This window comes from Accipiter gentilis, chromosome 7 (assembly GCF_929443795.1).
Source record: "Accipiter gentilis chromosome 7, bAccGen1.1, whole genome shotgun sequence".
In the NCBI taxonomy this organism is placed as follows: Eukaryota; Metazoa; Chordata; class Aves; order Accipitriformes; family Accipitridae; genus Astur; species Astur gentilis.
Window position 1 is genome coordinate 9,192,226 of NC_064886.1, and position 19,840 is coordinate 9,212,065.

Consider the following 19,840-nt stretch of genomic DNA (forward strand, 5'->3'; position numbering starts at 1 on the left):
AAAAAGTCTTGTGTTCACACATGGTCAATGAATTAAAACCTGCCTCCTGGCAGCTCCAAATAGAGCTGCTCATAAGGACACCATGGAGAAAAGCAGGATCAGACTGTCCCAACATAAGGTGTGGGGGTTTTTTTCATTACCCATGATGTGAATGTGATATAAAACCTTTGCTGTGTGAATCACAGCCCCCAAAATGTTGTAATCACTCTTTATCAAGTAGTCACAGAGAAAGCGCAATGTTACACAGAGACATACCCATGGGAAGGGTTATAGATAATGAGCGGAGGGTAAAGACAAATAGTCTGGCCCATATGCTTGAGTTTAAAAAAAAAATAAAAAAAAGCTGCTCGAATACAGCCCAGGGCTGATAAGTTTTAGTTTGGTTGGATAAAATTTAGCTTCATTTAGTGGTCTGCTCTGCAGAGAACAAGAGCAACTGGAGCAAACTTCCAGCAGGGAACTGGGGCTTGCAGAGAAACCTGTGAAGCTGCTGGCTCAGACTCTTTTGCATTGCAAAGCCTCACCTGGGACATAGGGAAGAAGGGCACTGGGGCTGAGCTCCTTGCAAACCTCCCCTAAGGCCGGCGGTAGCAGCCGCACTCGGGACACACCGGTCCCACCAGTCTGCCATGACATTTAGAGTGTGCTTTCACTCCATGGTACTTGAAATAAGACTCATCCCATGAAAGCAGAACACTCTGGTTTTGGCTTTAGTTAGCTCCTAAATGACCTTAAAGATAGTTGAACATCAGAGATGTGGGGATGGGCCATATGGGCAGAAGAAACTGGTGGCCACACAGAGCTTCAAACAGAAATTGATCAACTGCAGCACTATGGGTCACTTGCTCTGTGTGTTCAGGTCACTGTCATCCCTGCCACTCCTGGGACAGGGTCCCTTGCCCCTGAAAAATCACCTCCCTTCCAGGAGAAGGTGATTCAAAAGGGGTATGCATTTTTCACTTGATATTACACATTTTCCTGTGCACCCATAAAAGCTGCTCAGAGTGAAACCGAGAGGTGACGAGTTGCTGTGGGCAAACCAGGGTATTTCTCTGGCCCTGTTTGCCGCCTCGCAGCCAAAGAAAAGTGAACAAAGTGTCCCAAAGTGCCTGTTCAGCCTCCAAACCCTGCATTCCAGCAAGAGGCTGAGTGCCCGACTCATCCCTGTGGACATCCCAGCCCTACAAGAGGTCTCCCCTCAGGCAGCTCCTGGCCTGGCAGCTGTGTTAAAGAAACCAGCAAACTCTTTTACAGGCACTTCGGTACCTTCTTGCTGTGCTCTAAGAACATGTTAGAGGGGTGAGCAGCTCCTGGCGTTCGATGCATCATTCACAGCCTGAAAAGCTGGTCAGCCCGCGGGTGATCCAAGAGCCAGAAGTAAGGACAGCAGAGCAATGGAGCACACAGAATACATTTACATGTTTAGCAGACTGAATACACAAAATAAATAATTCTGTACACTCTAATTGTAACATTACAGACTAATTACAATGGTTCAGACCTCATCCTACAGGACAGTCCTTAGTGTAAAGACAGGACTCGAAAGGCAAGTCACAGAACCGGATGCTTCTCAAAACAACCCCATTAGGAGACTAATGGGACGCGACCAGAGTTACTTCCAAACCGCTCCAACCAAGCACCGGAAATTTGGCAACCAAAAATAACAGCAACTGCCAGAAGACCTCCGGTCCTGAGAGCTTCCCGGGAGGCGTCTTTCCGTAGCGAAAGGCAACAGGAAAATTCACGGCATCTGGGCGTCCACGCAGGAGCCGCTCATTTCTAACACACCTCATTGGGGCCACAGATCTCTTGCACATTCAGCAAACACAGTGCAATGATATTTGCAACAGTAGCAAGTAGCTTGCCCATCACACACAAGGGATCTACAGTATTTACCATGCAGGGGAGGACAGCGGGAAAAGGAAAAACTGTCATCAGGCAGGCAGAGCTCCCTCCACCACAGGGACACCGAGGGTGCAAGGTAACAAGCTCCATGATGCCGTTGCTACTGCGCATCCCTGCTGCTTCACATTATTTTTTTTTTGGCAAATTTCCCGCACAGTAAGGCACAGCTGACATGCAGGCACCTGCCTCCAGAGCACCCAAGAGCTGCGTTCTTAATCCAGGCTGAAAGAGGAGACTGAGTGGTCAAAAAAAGCACCAAAAACCTCCCAAGAGTGGTGTAAATAACTTGGGACTGGGTATCCAGCACTGAGTGGTACAGGCACTTTGTGATATTTTTGGGGACGAAGCTGAGCTGGTGAGAGGCCGGGACGCAACCACTCTCCCTGCAAATCCAAGGGCTCATCTGGAATACACTGCCACCAGAGAACAGTTGGAACTCCTCCAGAGGGTGTGATCCCTCCACCACCCCCCCCAAGCCTATCTCTGTGTTGCTTTGCGTCCTTTAGAAAACTAAGTCAAACAATTGAGATTTTTATCTACCCCACCTCAAACCTTCCGAATCTTTAGTATCATCACTTAAAACAGGAATATGGACCCATGCAGCCTAATAAGAGGCCTGTAACAGCCATGCCCCAGTTGTCCTATGTTGTACAAGATCATCTCTAGCTGAGCCTGCACTGCAGGGTCCTCAAACGGAGCCTTCTCCCACCTGCAAGACACCGTACAGATGCTTTTATCTTGCTCCAGGACTCACTGTGGCTCCAGCAGAGCCAAATCCAGAGTTGCTGCCCAGTAGCTGAGTTAACCACAATTCCTATTCCAGTTCGTACATTACATAAAAGTTGACTATATTAGTACTTCAGCCAAACACCCGGATAGAAAACAGGATTGAGAAATGGAGCAAGGTATAAGAAAGACTGTAAATTACCAGAGCAGAAAACATCTGACCTAAAAGAAGAAAATATCCAAATTCCAAAGAAGTTAAGAGTTTGAGGGCTTATCATTTCCAAAACAAATACATAACGCAGGCCCTACACTGCAGCTGGTTTCCACATCACTACCGAAGCCAGCAGGTCAGAGCCCTTTTGTCTGGACTTACTCTCATCACAAGGCTATAAAGCTGTCCCTCACGTATGGTTGCATGTTTCCAAGATCAACATGGTCCAGGAACTGGCAGGAGCATCTGGATGCTATTACAGTCTCAGTGTTAAACAGCACAGGCTTGTTCTGGACTGAAGGAAGGCGGGGGTTCTACCACCACTGGGTTGACATGTTGGTCTTTAGAAGCTTGAGAAGTGTGAGAAGTAAATCAAAGAGGGGCATGTAATTGCTGTTTTAGCAAAATGCATAGAAGAATACAATACATACTCAAAAATCTGGATGCAAGTCTGTAGACCACCTAAAGTTGTTTCTGGAAGACCTTTTTGCATTCATTTGCCATAACCCTAAAAAAAAAAAAATTAAAAAAAAAATCAAGCAATCAACAGGCCATGTTCTTTAAAGCCATAATTCTCTCCCCCAGGAGAGCAGCCAAACTCCCAGGACAAAATGATGGGATTGTTTTACACAGTACTGCTAAGTTCCAAAAGACAAACAACCATAATTCCCTTTACTCCATAAAACTGCATTTCCCTGAAACAGAATACTCTGGGAAGCAACACCCTGAGCTGCTCCATTGTGTCTCATGATGGGAGAAAGTCCCAAACCTACCAAGTCCAACCTCAGCATCTTTAGGCTTTGTTTTCTCCTAGTGTCCCCTAAGATGTCTCCCCAAGGCAGGGTGCTGGTGAGCATCTCCTTGAGACACTGCAGGGTTTACTGCACACGTCTTTTCCCCAGCATTCAGCACCCTTTCCAGAGTCTACATGTAGACTCATGCTCATCCCTGTGTGGGCTAAAATGCTGTTCTTCGGCATCTGTATAGGAGAAAACGGTGCCACACTGAGAAGGTTGCTGAACATCTAGGACTGCAGGTTGTGGTCCAACACCATCATTCAGCACACCAAACCCAGGTTCCTCTTTGTAAGAGCATCTCACCCTGAAACAGTGGGAACGCAACTAGAAGAGGGCTGTACTTGGACAAGGACACGCTACAGTTTGCCACTAGGTGTCATTCCAACTTCATTTTCATTACATGAACAAAAGTACGAAAAACAAAAGCACTCTGCGATTTGCACCCCAGCCAACATAGAGACTGCAACTCAGCAATGGTCTGGAACGTGTATTTGTTACCTGCGTTCTCCCAGCTAATTCAGTACCAGAGGAAGTCTTCCAAAAACCCCCATGAGCCAAATTAAGAATCACCATTAAAAGCCAAAGCAGAAGATTTAAAAATTGAAACGGAAGAGCAGAAAAAACATTTCAGAGATTTTAGCTTCTAAAATCCCCAAACAAGACACTCCTGAAAAGTGTAAACTCCTGAGACTTAAGATAAACTGAGATGCACCAGAAGACAGACAATCAAGATAATTCACAGTGAAGAGCTTCTTAGAGGCCTGATTGAAGGCACCTGAACTACAGCTCAAAATCACAGCACTTTGCCTGTCCACACCCCACCCCTACAGCAGACCCAGCTGAAAATGTGCCACAATTGCAAGGATAAAAGCACCCAAGGAATTGTTCTTAAGATGGACCTTGCAACATAGCATTTGGACCATCACAGTTTTCCAGACAGAGTGAAAACAGAAAGATCAGCAAGGACTTCAAGGGACACCTGGACACAGCTCCACTCCTCTCCCCTCTGCCCACAAATGTTATTGTCTGGGTATAAGAGTTCCTGCAAATACTGAATTTAGAAAAAGAAGAGGGATTGAGCCAAGAGTGTTCTAATCAAATGATGGAAGGAAAGCCCGTAAAGATTTTCTCCACGTTTACATTGATTTTTCCATGCAAACAAGAAAACATTGCATTTGTGAAGAGAATTAGAGTTCTTTTTCTGGAAAAGCCAAAGCCCCTTATGGGATGGACTTGGTCCTCTTTGGCGCAATTCCCCAGTAGTGGGATGCCTGAGGACCACAAGCATCTCCATACAAAGAGGCAGGTTGCAGCTATCCAGTATTGCTCATGTATGTGAAGGATCTTCCTTTCTGCCAATTCACCTACCAGTCGTAGTGTATCATCACAGAAAACCGATACTGTCAGGAACCTATATAGCAACATCTTGCTTCCCAAAACATATTCCACCCTAAACTCACTATGACCAATATCGCTTTTAACTTTTCCTGGTGAAAAACCAATTGCTGAAAAGAGCAACAAAGCAAAAATTGTCACACATGAGAAGATTCTTGTTCTGCTTGTGAAGGTGAAGAAGCAAGCCTGGTCACACCAGAGCTCAACATCTTGACCTCCTCTCCACTTCTATTTATCTCCCATGAGGGAAAGCATGAAGGAACAGCATGGGTAGACATCTGCACAATGCCTGTGCATTTTGATGGTCAAGTGGTTAAAGGGAAGGGTCTCAGGTTCTAGAGGTCTTGGCTCAGTTCATCAGTTTGACCTCCTTGCATAGGCAAAATACCTATTTTAAGAATAATCATGCAAGGTAATCTGGGGAGGGCCACGAAAGCACCCAGGAGGTAAAAGAAATCGCAGTGCCTGGGTGTGATGCTCCGAATATGCAGAATACTCTTATGAGTAACAGCTCAAAATCAGAAGCCCTCTGAGAGAGCATCCTGCCATCTCTTAACATACAGGGTAAGAACAATTTTCCAGTTGATACTTGTCTTAGAGTGGCTGCAGCTTTTGGAGAGCTGTTTGCAATAATATGAGGGGCACTGAATTCTTTATGAAGAAAAATGTGGCAAGCTGCCTGTTGTGTCAGAAATCAGAAATTACATCTAGTTTATAGTTCATGGTAACGAACCAGGGAAAACTACATGAGAAGGTAAAGGAAGCTGAAGAAACTTTTTTTTTTGCAGTCCACAGAGTTGAAAAAAAACCCATTTTTGGTAATCCTGTGGTATCCGTTAATGCTGATGGAAGAAAGACTGTGTGCGATATGGTAGGATGGCCACTCAGAGAAAGGGCAGCCTGCAAAGGATCAGAGTTCTCAAAATGATATGCAAAACCATGCAAAGGATTTAGAATTCACCCCTGCTACACATCCTGGCTGTCCTCAGGTTTCCTCCAGCCTATTCCCCATCGCACACTTGGGCACACAGAGCTGTGCTCAGTGGTTATGGCCCATCCTAGCTTTGGGGTGGGAAGCACATCCCTAGAAATTCCCTTTTTTTTTTTTTCCTTAGCACAGAAAACTCAGTCTTCTCCCAGCAAAGCTGTGCTGCTTTGCTGTTTGCTGACCAAGAGGGGCTGCAGCCAGTGAAGTTAGAGCTCCCTGGAGATGTGAACGACCACTTAAAACCTTGCTGACGCTAAAACACAGCAGCACAGACATCAATCTTGGGCAGAAAGGCCATGCTCGTCAGCCCCTTGAACTTGCATAGCCTGCACCTCCAGCCCAGAGCTAAGCAAGCACTTCCCAAGCATACAGCATGAAGCAAACTGTATGGCTTTGTATGAAAAGCTTCAAAAACCAGCATTCACCTTCACTGCAGATCTTGTCTCTGCTATCACAAGAAGCCGAATTCACCCCGAGACCGTGCCAACAGCCCCGCTCTGCTGCTCTGACTAGTTTGGAAGATATCTTGGCAAGCTTGCACAAAGCTCAGTTCTACAGCACCCATCTTCCCCAAGACATCCCTTCACAAGAGGCCCCCACATCACATCCAGTACAAAGAAACCTGAAAGGCAGCTTTTTCCTGTTGGATTTAAGTCACACCTAACAGCTCTAAGGTGTTTGTGCAACATCTCCAGTGATAATCACTGCTGACACTCCAGGATCAGACCTCCACTACTCAAGCCCCTACCCTTATGCTATGGAGCCATTTGTGGCCATCCCAACAGCTCCCACCACCACTTCACTGTCCCAGAGAAGGGATGGCAGTACTGGGGCAGAACAGGCATACAAAGCAGGGAAGCCCCAAAAAATCTGCAGACAGGGAGCAATACCTGGAACCACCAAAGTTTTGTTAAAGTGACACGGTCAGTAACACTACTCTGAAGGGTGCAAGACATCAACAGGTCACAGACATGACAGGGCCATATCACAGCAAGAACAACAAACCCTGCATGGTAGGCACTGGTCTTGCTGCAAATAGGGGAAGGATAATTCAAGGGGGACAGCAAGGAACCCCCCCAAAAAACCTGCCTTACTAAAGATATCTCTTGCGTACTGTGAAGTTCCTGCAGGACGATGATCCTCTTCCCACCCCTCCATCAGGAGCACCCACCCAGTCCGGATCAAAGGAACTCAGACTCCAGCTCTGGGCTCGCAACACTTCAGCCTGGTTGCCAATTTGCATGGCAGCTCTCGTACAGCTTGAGTAAACCCTTGTCGTCATCAGGCGGATGGCAGCCCTTGGGGGAAACCTCGCTGCTTCCCAGCCGTCACAGAAAACTGCTGTCTGGCATCTCTTTGGCGAGGAGCTGGTGGGCAGCACGCCAGTGAGTCAGAGCTATCCTACTTCCATCTGCATGTGACTCATACCAGCTTCACTGCAAAGGCACCAGAGAGTGACTAAACCAGCTCAAAATTTGTGTATACATAATTTTTAAATACATATACACACCCACTCATGTATGTGCATACACATACATGCATGTACATACACATAAAGTGATTTTTTTTTTTCATATGCAAGTGACAGAAACTTAACACTTTGGTATTAATAAATAACTACGAACAACCAAGCTCCTGGGCTACAGAAAAAGCTTTTCTCCCCACGTGGCTCTTTAATTTGTGTATTACTTGAGGCTCTGAGCTGTGCTCTGAGCCTACAAGGGCTCCCCCATTTCCTGAATGAGTCCCCCCGTGGCACAGCTTGCAGGGTGGGATGGCCACCACAAGGTTCCCTTTCCTGTGCACAGGGCGGGAGACCCCTCCTCATGGATGAGGGGGACACCTGGAGGGAGGGAGGGAGGAACCTGGTTGTTTCTCACTGAGTGAGTGCGCAGCAAAGAGTACTGCACAGCTACACCGCAGAGAAGACATTTGGAAAGACGCCTGGCAGGTCCCAGCCCAGTGCTCAGCCAGTGTACTGCTGCTGGTAGCGCAGGTTGAGCTCTCGCAGCTCCCGTTCCCGAACCCGCCGTGATTTGTTGGATTTGGTGGAGCGGCTGGAACGGGTGGACTGTGCGGACTTGGTGCTCTGGCAGCGGGAAGACGCCCTCTTGAGAAGGTTTTGCGAGATGGAACGGTGCAGGTTCTTCATGGAGGAAGAGGCTGCCATGCTGACCACCCACGGGTGCTTCAGGGCCTGAAGGGCTGTCATCCTGTCGCTGGGGTCCACCGTGAGTAGACGATCGATGAAATCCTTGGCCAGGTTGGACACACTGGGCCAGGGCTGAAATAGAAAAGAGATGATTAGAATGAAACATCCTGGCATAGCTTTGCTGATTAATTCCTCCCATCCCCAAAAGGTGCTTCGGGGCATTCTGCTGCTTCCATTCTCTCATCCTCAAATCTTCCGAGTTGTAACCAACAGTATCTGCCCGAGGAGAATGAGGCACAATTACTTCAAGAGACTGTTAGGGAGAGAGGCTGAATTAGTGGGAAATGCCTATACGTACATAAGTGTGGCATGGATCCCTCCAGCAGGTGGGCTCAGACACTCAGCCTGCCCAGTAGCTGACTCTGGATCCCAGTCTTCCCAGCTGCTAGCACCTAGGCACAGCAACCCCCAAGGCTGCAGACCCTACTCCAGTGGTGGCACAGACCCCCATGGACCCCTTGCACATGCAGTCTGTTCAGCAACTGGCCCTGGATCTTCACTCCTTCCAGGTGCCTCACCCCTGCAGACACCTGCACACGCGCAAGTGGTCTCAGTCAACCCCCAGCCTCAACTGTCTCTCCAGCAGCTGGCTGGGACTTCCCTGGTCCCTCTGGTCCTGCACTTGCTCCAGTTGCTGCACCACAGACAGACAGGGGCTCCCAGATCTGTGTCCTGCTCCAACTGCTGGCCCTGAGGCCTCCCACCTCATCTCCTCACGTCATCTTCCAAAATCATACAACTATTACAAAAAGAACAGTAACTGTATCCCACTGAACAGCCTTCTCAATCCAAGTTCTTTGTATCTGATGAAGCCATTACTGCTTGAATGCGAGCCGTATTGCTCAGAGTGCACAGATCCTGACACCAGACCCCTGGTTCTCTTCTAAGCCTTCATCTTAAGGTGCACATCTAGCGAGCAAGCACTGACCTCTGCATCAATCCTGAAACCAAGACTAAGGAGATTTTCCTGCCATGGTACTCAGTCTTACTCCCACTTGGAAACATAGGAGATGTTGCTACTGGTCAACCCTGGAACAGCCAACTCATAAAACATTCTAACAATATATAAATGTCAGATATAAGGAATTTTCAGGAATGCTTACCAAGGAAAGAGGAAGGAAATTTTTTACAAAATACTAGTTTTACCAAGTCCAAAATAATTAATTAGTCCTATAATAAATGCCTCCTATATCCCCCAGTACACCAAAGTGTAGCCATAACAACTGATGAGACAAATACCTACAGCCATGCATGCTGAAATTGTTTCATTTCTGACAAAATACCGTATTTGCACTAATGTGAGAAGCGAGAACACTTCCTTTAGCACGATGTGAAGGTTGGGCTGTCAGCAAAGCGAGGAAGAAAACTGTGGCAAAATCCACTGTAAGAGTGGAGAAGGCATATGGCTAGCATAAAAAAAAACAAGTGTCAAATGGACCCAGGCAACAGCAGGTTTCTGCAATCACTGGGTGTTGTGTGGGTCTCACCCCTCCTGAAATCACCAATACTGAATTTTTCAAGTACGTGGAGAACACATCCCAAGCTGCATTAAAAAAAGCCTGAGCAGATTCAGGCAATGAAGTGAAGATTTCAACACAATAATTAAGGTCAGGTACAAACACATATGTGTAACTGAGTGGAAAAAGCATGTGTGGTTAAAAAAGAAAAAGGCTGCTACTTTGTGTTGTTCATTCCTGTCTTCGTTTGATGAGGAAGAAAAGAACCCAGCTATTTCAAAATCCGGGGTCCACCAACTGTACAGTCAGATATAATGCCCTTTTCTTGTGTAAAAGGACTAAAAAAGGTATGTCCTGATTTTTTCGAGGTCTGCAATTTATTGCTCCTGAAAGCAATTTTCTCTTTCAAAAGACTCAAAGGCACCAGCAAGAGAGCTAATCCACAGGAGGATTTTATAATGAAAGCCATGATGCTCTTGAGAGTTACTGCACTGCTCCTGGCCCCAGAGCAGGGACAGTCAGTGGCATGGCCGGGAAAGATGAACTCACGCTCTAGCAAAGGAACCAGCTACTAGGATGATCAGGGTACAGAAAGTCTTATTTCACAAGCAATGACTAAAATGGTCTGGCTTACTCAGCTTAGCTACAGTTAGATATATGATCACTGTCACTAACTATGCAAGAGAAGAGATTGAAAATTATATGAACTACCTGATGTAAAGAAAATACCAGTACATGAATAAAAACCTAAAAAAGTTCCGGAACATATTCAGGATAGAAATGGAAATACTTAGAGCCAGAGTGCTCAGGAAGGAAGCACAGCCTTCGCCTATGGATCAGACACCACTTCTGTGCTTTGAAACTACGTCCAAAATCCACTCCCCTCCACGTTTCAAGAACAAAATCAGTTACAAAAATTTCTTAAAATTCAAGCTTTTCTCTCTACCGCTTTCAAATATAATTAGTTTGTCATGACCTGCCTTAAATAACTTTTTCTTAGCTGATGAAATGCATCTTGACAATTAATGATAAGAAAATAACAGACGCTTATTAGAACAGAATAGGAACAATCTTTGATCAAAGACTTAAGGTGTTTGTTTATAAAGAGGATAAATAAAATAGCAAAAAAACATTTCAAATGTAGCAAAAACCACCATAAAGGTTACAACTGCAATCAAACACACTGGTCTGTTTCGCAGAACTATGGACCCTTTGAAGAGCTCAGTCTTTATGCTGTTTATAACCACAGAACCAAAAAGCCAAATCTGCCTCTGCCACAGGGAGATATAAATTGCATTTCAAGCCCATAGATTTGCTACCAGACTTTTAGATAAGGTGCTTCCTTTGTTAAAAAACAGCAAAGGGAATCAACTTGCAGGGTTTAATCTTTATTGGCATAATCTTCGGTAATACCAGGGTCATACCATACGTGAATTAGCAGGTCAACACATCACATTCCTTTTATACTCCAGACCTCCAGTTACAGATGACCTTTGGGTTCTCTCTTCCATAGACGGACAGATCCAAATGAAACCCAGCAACAAGAGGTTTTTGCCTTCACTTTTATCAAAACTATTTTCCATAGCTTTTTTCGGACACTTAAGTTATCAGCTATTCATACAGTTAAATCACAAATTCATCATTACCTGTCTATAACCCATTAGCCTCCAATCACTTCTTTCTTTGTCCTCTTCCTCCTAGCAGACAGAGCGCTCACCCCATTCCTTCATAGAGGAGTCATCTTCCACTCTTCAAATAATGCTAACGAGAGGTCTAAGCTAACAATACATCTATCCAATTTACCAACTTTAACTCAATATTAAATGCTGGTGACAAGTCTACTCTCCTTGCAACAATAACTTTTTAAGAACTCTTACTACCATCTTCATTACTGTTACAAGCAATTGAGATGACTTAGATACCTTGAAACAGCTTTTGTCCTACTCAAATGGAGACAACACATTCACACAACTCCAACCTTATTGTTCTTCCTGGGGTATTTCTTCTCGTCTACCTAAAATCTTTTACCTTTCTCAATATTGTCCCTCACAGAGATACAATCATGCCAGGATCTTCATCCTCTCTTTTTTACCTAAATCCAAACAGATGCAGGAGATGCACTCAAATGAAAAATACTTGAGGACTGACACAACAATACTTTTCTTGGAAATACATCTTCAGGTGATGCAGGAAAGCATTATTTCCTCTTGCAGATGTTAGTGACTGCACAGATCTGGAACTTGAGGCAACCTGAGAGCTATTTTGCCATTCAGACACATTCAAACTTCAGTGAACCAACGGCTGCCCAACACAGAGCAGGAGATTCTGGCGGGTGAAACAAGCCTCTAAACACCAGGAACAATATTACTTTAACCATTTCAAGTCATACTAAAAGATGGCAAATGTGATAATTTAGAATTTGAAGAAATCCATGAAGAACATACCAGTCTGAAGACCTAGAAACTGTGAATACATAACCAGCCTAAGCCTTGAGAGGCCCGTGCATTGCACCAGTCCAGTTTAGTGAAACCTGAAGAAGAATTAACTCCAAACAAAAGCAAATTGGATTCCTTATTATTCCAATTACTCTAGTTTCACCACAAATGGTGAATATGGAGTACTTGCAATTAAATTTTTCTTCTGGTCAGCAAACACAAATCAGTTTATTGATCTGTTTATGCAGCCAGAGGTTTCATTTGCTGTACCATACACCTCTGGTTTTATTTCACTGAAGCCTTTTCTTTAAAAATAGGTAAGGCTACATTCTACTGAAGCACTGAGTGGAATGAATTTAGCAGTTTTCAACCCCAGTCCCTGGAGAAGTGTATCCACTCTCCAAAATCCTTGCATCAGTTGGCAAAACAGCAGTTTTAATTTAGCAAAACCCAAGGAACCCTCCCGATTAACACTACAAGGCAGTAGCAGGAGTCTGTGTAAGAGCTGAGGAAGGTCAACTATGGTGTGTTTGGGGAACACCAAGAAGGACATGAGTGAAGGACACAAGGTGCACTCACAAAACAAGACTGAAGCAATCTAGAGGAGATTCTGCCCTTCTGCTTCTCTGAGGAGAAACAGAATGGCTTGGAAGAAAAATGCTCCCATCCAGTGGCCATGAAACATTGCATCAGCTAAATCCCATCAGATAGCCTTGCCTTTAATCTCACTACTGCAGTGACAAATTTCCAAATTTCTCTCTTTTGTGGCACAAAAATGCCACAAAAACGAAGAGAAGCCACTGATACTTGTTCACCTTGCACCGCTGTTCCTCTATGAACTGATTTCAAATGTACTGCAGTTTGAGTATAATTTCTGTGCCACTCCCTCTGTTAGACTGCATTCCTCCAGAAGGGAAAGGTACTACAGTAGTTCTGGTGTCTTTCTACATATTGTAAAAAAGGGTAAATAGCCATATTCTGAGCAGAATCTCAGCCCTCAGCAGTACTTGCTGAATGCCAGCAGACACCTCCTACAGCTGACCAGCTTTTCAAACAGCTGTAATCAAGTCCTCTGTCTGGGATAGCTGGTGCAGCATCCGTTTCACAAATCTCGTTTCTCACAAGACAAACATTGGATACAGACTATTTTAACACTGAAGACTGTTGGCCCTTATGTTGGAGGACTGAATATCCTCTGGAAAGTAATGTCTGTAACTCTAGAATTTAGCAGAGTGGCTAAAAACACGACCCAGCAGAATTAAAAAAAAAAGTGGGAGGGAGCAGAAGAGCTGCAGTAAGTAAATCTGAATAGCTCAACCTAATGCAGAAATAACGAGGGTCCCTGCAACAACCAAAGGAAACAACAGCACATCTTTACTCTTGTACATCTTTACAGGCTCAGCAGAACGTGAAGGAGGATGTCTTGCCATCAATTTACTCTCCTTTATCTAATCATCAAGAAGCACTGGTGAAGGCTTACCAGGTCATGCTTACAAGACAACAGCTCTAAGGTGCTCTCCCCTCTGTTCACCAGGCAGGAGCAGGACTGCCAGGCTTCTGAGATGAGAAGAGGTGAGATGCAGTAACGCTTAGTACTACTGTAAGCTGTAAAGGATCCTTAAATTAAAACAAAGCAAAACAAACCCCCAAAACTACATCCTACCTACTAACTAGCACAAACCTTCGGGTATGCGGAGATCCTTAGGAGGCAGAACTTTCTCTAGTGACTGTGAGGATCTTTGAAACAGAAAAACTGCAGTTAGTAACTCACAACCTTTGAGATGAGCTGTGCAGTCACCCATTCCTCACTTCTATCTTTCATGCAGACTTATCCTATTCAACAACCAAATCCAAGAGGTTAAGAGGCCTCTCAGGAAGAGAAGGATGATGGGCTGTAAAGATGTATATGGGCATCATATATTTAAGAACTGCAGTTATTGGCAAAATTCCCTCCTTGCCAGAGTGCCTGTCCCCTTGCATTGCTCCAGGCTCAGATGACACCTTTTAGCACCCTGCACCTTCACAGATAACCTAGAGGAGGACCACAGGGTCACTCTGATGCTCAAACTCCAAAGTCTCATTGTGCTTTCATTGTCTGGTGAAACCATGAATGAAGTCTGAAATGGCAACCAGGAGAACTTCAGACAGACCCATTTCTTACAAGTGACATGCTTGAGCCCAACTACAGCGTTCTCCAAGGTAACAGCAACTCCTCCCTGGCCATCCAAGAGGCCTCCTTGACTCCACAGGCACAGCACTCGCTGCACAGGCCTACACACACACACTGAAACTCCTTGACATTTTTGCTAGAGACATAAAGCTGCAGAGGGATCTTCTGGTTAGTCCTGTGCAAATAAAAGAACCAGCCATCTGACTTCCAAGCTTTGCTTTTAGTCTTGACAGTACCCACTGAAGGAGAAATATATATCGATTTTCTGATTCCTACCCAAGTTATGTGTTGTTTTCAGGAGAACGGACATGAGCTATAAAGATGATGTTATGGAGAAGGTGACCGACATCCAGAACTGCAAAGGCCTGTATCTCCCTTGCCAGTCGATCTTTACAAAAACATGAAGCACAAAGCATGTTATCACAGCTGCAAAAGATCACTCTTAGGTCAAAAATACTGTATCCCAGTCCCACTGATTCCTAGGATGAGTCTGATCAAGCACTGGAGAAGCCTCAAAGCACCAGGGAGGCTGAGAAACCCTACAGCAGCACGCGGGTTCCTGCCAGGTTCACCTACAGAAAACCATCAGACAGCTACTTTGAAGTTTTACAAGACAAAAAAGACTTATTGGGAATGAGCCTGCCCCAACAGACAGACTGGGTTGAACACATCCACTTGGTCAGTGGGACTGCCTTCATATGGTGCCCTTATCGCTGTTAACAGCAACACTCCATGTCACAGAAGATGAGCACGCCATTTGTGTTGTTCATTCCCATTTTGATGCTGCACTCTCCATCACACCAGCACAGATGGTTTGGTTTGTGCAATCAAATTGAGCCAAATCAGGGAGCTTCTGTTAATTTTTCTGCTGGGGTTTTCAGCCACTGTTCCTTGGCATGATTCACTGGATGGCTGCAGAAGCAGCTACATCAGCCCAAGTGAGCGACTGGCACAGAGTCCAGAATTAGAAGCACTTGAACCAAGTATGAAACCCATGCCACAGTCTGTCTTAGAGCCTTAATGACAAAGGGAGAAACTCCTGCAGTAGAGATTTGTAGCTCTGGCCCCTCAGGAACAACAGCTGCTGCTTCCAAGGTGTGCCAGCACTTCCTACAAAAGCATCTCCTGAACTTGTAAGCTGCATAAAACACGGGGCACATCGCCAATCTGCAACTTCAGCCCTGCTAGAAAATAAACTCAGGGGAAAGCAGCCTCATTTACAATGCCTTAAAGAGCTCTCAAGTATGCTATGTTTTATTCAAACTTAGGCTCCGAGTCTAGAGGAGGAGGAGGAAAAGCAAGAGATCCTCCTCTGAGTGTCACTTAGGCTAGGTGATTGCATGTAGTGCTAGGCCCTCTGTGATTAAATCCCATCACCACCCCTGCTTGTTATTCACATCAGCATAAAAGCTATTGAGAAGCCGTCCACGCCAGCATGAGGGGAACAAACAACACGTTGTTCTCTGGTTTGAACAACCAACCCACCTCTTTCACTTACTGCTGAAGCGAGCACGAACCTGGCATACACCACCAAGAGCTCCCAACACGTGTGTCTGAAATAAAACACTGACCTCTGTTACCAACATGAGCCTTCTCATCTAAACTAAATCTAAGTGGGGGTGGGAGCCAGCACTCCATAGGCAGAGCAGCTTTCAGGGCTGATTTTAGATACAAGAGCAGAGTCCCTGAATTTTACTCTGCCTGTGATGGGAGCACACGCTGCTGTCAAGTGGTCACCAAAACCTGCACGGCAAACAAGCTAACAAGACAACTGCTTCATGCTGGCTTCTGACTTGTTTTTACCTTAAAATACATGGGGAAGATGTTTCTGATCCATTTTCCTGTCAGACACTAGTTCTTTGAAATATTTCTATTATATTCAGGTTTCAAGGTTACTCCCCCCCCTCCCCAAGTATTTTTTTTAAATCAGATTTTGGAATTCTCTAGATTTTAGCAGTGCATCTTCCCCAAGATACACACTCGCACCCCTATGAGGACAGGCCATGCAGATACCATTCTTGAAGAAGTTGCAAAGACCACCCCTGACCTGGGCAGGCAGAATTTTTAATATAAAGGAGTTTGTTCAGGATGTTAATTACATGCATCAGGACAAGCCCTTCTTGCCCTGCAGAACCTATGCAGAAAGCAAGGCTCACAACAGCTGCTTTCCATCCTATAAATGCACTTGGCCATACCACTGCTCAGAATTGTGTACGTGTCTCTATATATGTCTCCACTCTGTGTTCACCGACGGCTGCTGTTTGCAATCCCATTGAAGACATCTGGACCATTAAAAACCATGAACAAGAAAGTCAATCTGGACACAGATGGCACCCAGGTATCACAAATATGAACAACAATGCCTCCCCCCCGCCTCAAAAATGACTCAACCTAACACATATGTATGGTGCTGGAGGCAGGGCACATCCCTCCATCTTCTGTCATTTCTTAGAGTAGCTGTATTTTAAAATTCCGATGTCTGTTGTGGTAGACAAGTGACATGCTGTTAGCTTTTAAAAATAAATTAATCGAAGGTCCTCCTTCGCACTACATCTTTCATGCAAGAGCAGTGTCCATTTCATGAGGCACCAGACATTGCTGTAGAAGTCTCGCAAAATAGGTATTAATGTGGTATTGGGCAAGGACCTGATTCGGACAACACCACAGGCTGATGGTTTTAGGAGTCTTCACATTAACATAGCTGTTTTGTCTACTTTAGGAGGTTCCCACTTGATTTCAGAAAACAGAAAGCGTCAACTCCAAAGGAGCAGGTTGGGGACAGCAACTATGAGACGTAACGTGCTGAACCAGCCTAGGACTGCGCCAAGGCTCCAGTCCCAAGGCTTGCACAGCCCCGGGCATCATTCAGCCCACAAGCAGTTGCAAGGAGGAGGTGATGAAAACCAACCAGTTCAAAAGGGCCGGAACAAAAAGTTTCCAATGAAAAGATGTAATGTGCTAAAGTCTGTGCAGGACAGATTCCCAAGCATTCAGCATTAATTTGTTGATGTGGGGACGAGGAATAAAGGAAGGATGAAAGAGGAAAATACAACAGCCCTTTAATAATCCACAGCATTATAAGTATGCAGAGCCATCTGGTGCTGTGAACTTCTATAACCCAGCTTTTCGAATGGAAATAGCCAGCCGATTTTCCCTGTACAAGCACTGAGTATTCAGCTAGAATCACAAAGTTACAGCAGCTACCAAAAAAAAAATAAACACAAAGCTTTTCTCTACAGCCAGGGATAGTGCTTCTAACTGTAATGCCCAGCGGAATAACTGGTACGTTAAAATGGGGTAATACCACATTTTAGCTTGGATCGCTTCACATCCATCTCTTAAAAATGTGTCAGCAAGTTACAGTTAGACATAGGGGACTTTAACCACTACCTTGAGTGAAGAATTGTATATTGAAAAATCTCAAGGTCAAGAGACCTGGACTCAGAAGAATACAGGTGAAAAGATGAGATCACCAAGTACAGACTGCTGGAGACTTCCATCAAAAAGGCAAGCAGGGGAAAGAGAAATTTCCAAAGGTATTGCTATAGCACCAGTTCACAACAGTATTTGCAGTAACTAAACTGGGAAATACCTTTTCCAATCTGTTTGTAACATCTGGGTATCCTGACATCTTCAGTGCTTTTATTCTCAAAAAGAAAACTCAAATTTGATCTGAATGATGTTCTCTCATTCTGAATTACTATCTTAAGAGATGTATCAGGTGAGAACTGGAACTGAAGCTAATACACGTTTCTACGTACCAATTCGGAGTTACAGTTTAACTAAGAAATGGTGGTCCCTGAGAGGGAGGAAAAATCTTCCCCAGAGAAAAAGATCTTTTATCATGCCGATTAGTGCAGCAGGGAGGGGCGGGGGGGTGAACAGATAGGCCAAAGATAACCTTCCACACACACACACCCCCCCCCCTCCTGCAGGCTTCAAGCTGTTGATGCACAAGCCCTGGGTGCTTACAAGAGAACAAACAAGGGGGAGTAAATCCTAAGACAGTCTTAGCTGCTAGTCCAACCATGCCCTGGCTCCCTGGCTGTCAGCAGAGCACGGAGGACTCCTTTAACCTCCTCAAGTCCAAGCACCAAATGCAGCATGCAGATGAGAAGCTGTGCTGAAAACATCAGCAGTGCCCAGGCTCCAGCAGAAGAGCAGCACCTGCCCTGCTGCCTAGCTTGGCTTTCCTTTCTTCCTTAGAGTCACTCTTTCCATTTTACTCAGAATCCAACCCAGGCATGGATCAGAGAAGGTGAAATGCCCCTTCTTCTGTTCAAGCGTTTCCTGAAAGTCCAGGTTTAGGTATCTCAGCGCTTCCCAAGTTAGGCCAGTATGGCCCAATCTAATGACACTCCTGTTTCTCTCCCAGAAAGCAGTTTTGGGTAGGCAAGGTGGATATAAATTATTGCCACTTTGAAAATTTTAAAGTGCACAGAACATCAGGAGACACTAAAGTAGGTTTGCTTGGTTTATCACAGTTCAGTCCTGGATGACTGGTTTACAGTTGTCTTTCCTGGAACTATTTGGGGCGTTTTTGTTAGAATCCAGAGCAGGACAATTGTTCTGGATCCCACTCCATCACGTTTCTCCTTATTATCTTCTCAGTCTGTTTCAACATCCAAACTATTCTATTCAACAACCAAACTGCTGAACAACAAAGTATGTCATTGAAACCACACCAAACTGCATACCCACAAGAAAGAAAAAGTGAAGTAGCAAGGACAACTCAAACATCCCTAGCTTACACATTCCTAATTCTGCAGCTATAATCTTACACCAGTGTGTTTGGTTTTTTTCCCTGTTATATCCTACCCTGTTCTTTCCCACACTGTTTTTTTGCTTTTGTTTTTGTTTTCAAAAATGAGATCAGAAGTTTTCAGTTTGCTATGTGGAATCATACTAACTACTGTCGAGCCTGGCCATCCCCCAATTCAAGAAGGATGTGGAGATCCAGGTGAGGGCTGCCAAGATGGCCAGGGGTCTGTGGTACACGGCCTCCAAGAAGTGGTGGAAGGAGCTGGGCTTGTTCAGTCTGGCAAAGAGAAGTCTGAGAGCAATCTAATAGCAGATTACACTTATTTGAAAATAGTTACAAGGATTACAGAGCCACACAGCAGGTCCAAACAATACAAGGGACAACAGGGAGAAGCTGCACGTTGGAAGGTTCCTATCAGGAAATACCAGGGGAAGGGTGGTGCAGCCCTGGAAAAGGTCACCAGGGAGGTGGGGGGATCTCCATCCTTGAAGCCTTTCAAGACTCAGGAAGACAAAGTCACAGCCAACATGATCTAGTATTGGCAACAGTCCCACCTCAAACTGAATGGGATTAGAGACCTCCAAACCTCTCTTGTAACCAAGGTTTCTATGATTCTAGTGCTTCTCCTCCCTGTCCCCAGCCAATACTGTCATCTCCCCTCCATGACAGCAGCACATCCCTCCTTCCTATACACACCACTGCCCAGGCTCTATCCCACATGCTTAAGAGGGTCAAGTGTGCCACAAATGGTTCAGAAATAAACATGTGCTGATCAGCTCTCT

The 19,840-nt window shown here is 45.1% G+C and overlaps 1 protein-coding gene across 3 annotated transcripts in view; it reads right to left on the minus strand.

The window, feature by feature from the left end:
* Positions 1–19,840, minus strand: part of PSKH1 (protein serine kinase H1) — a 40,696-nt gene continuing 20,856 nt past the window's right edge. For 2 of the 3 annotated variants that reach the window (XM_049805769.1, XM_049805768.1), the window contains exon 4: positions 1–8,306. In XM_049805769.1, coding sequence (XP_049661726.1) covers positions 7,989–8,306 — 318 coding nt within the window. In that variant the 3' untranslated portion in view covers positions 1–7,988. The remainder of the gene's footprint in view (positions 8,307–19,840) is intronic. The other variant, XR_007506721.1, reaches the window with a different exon arrangement.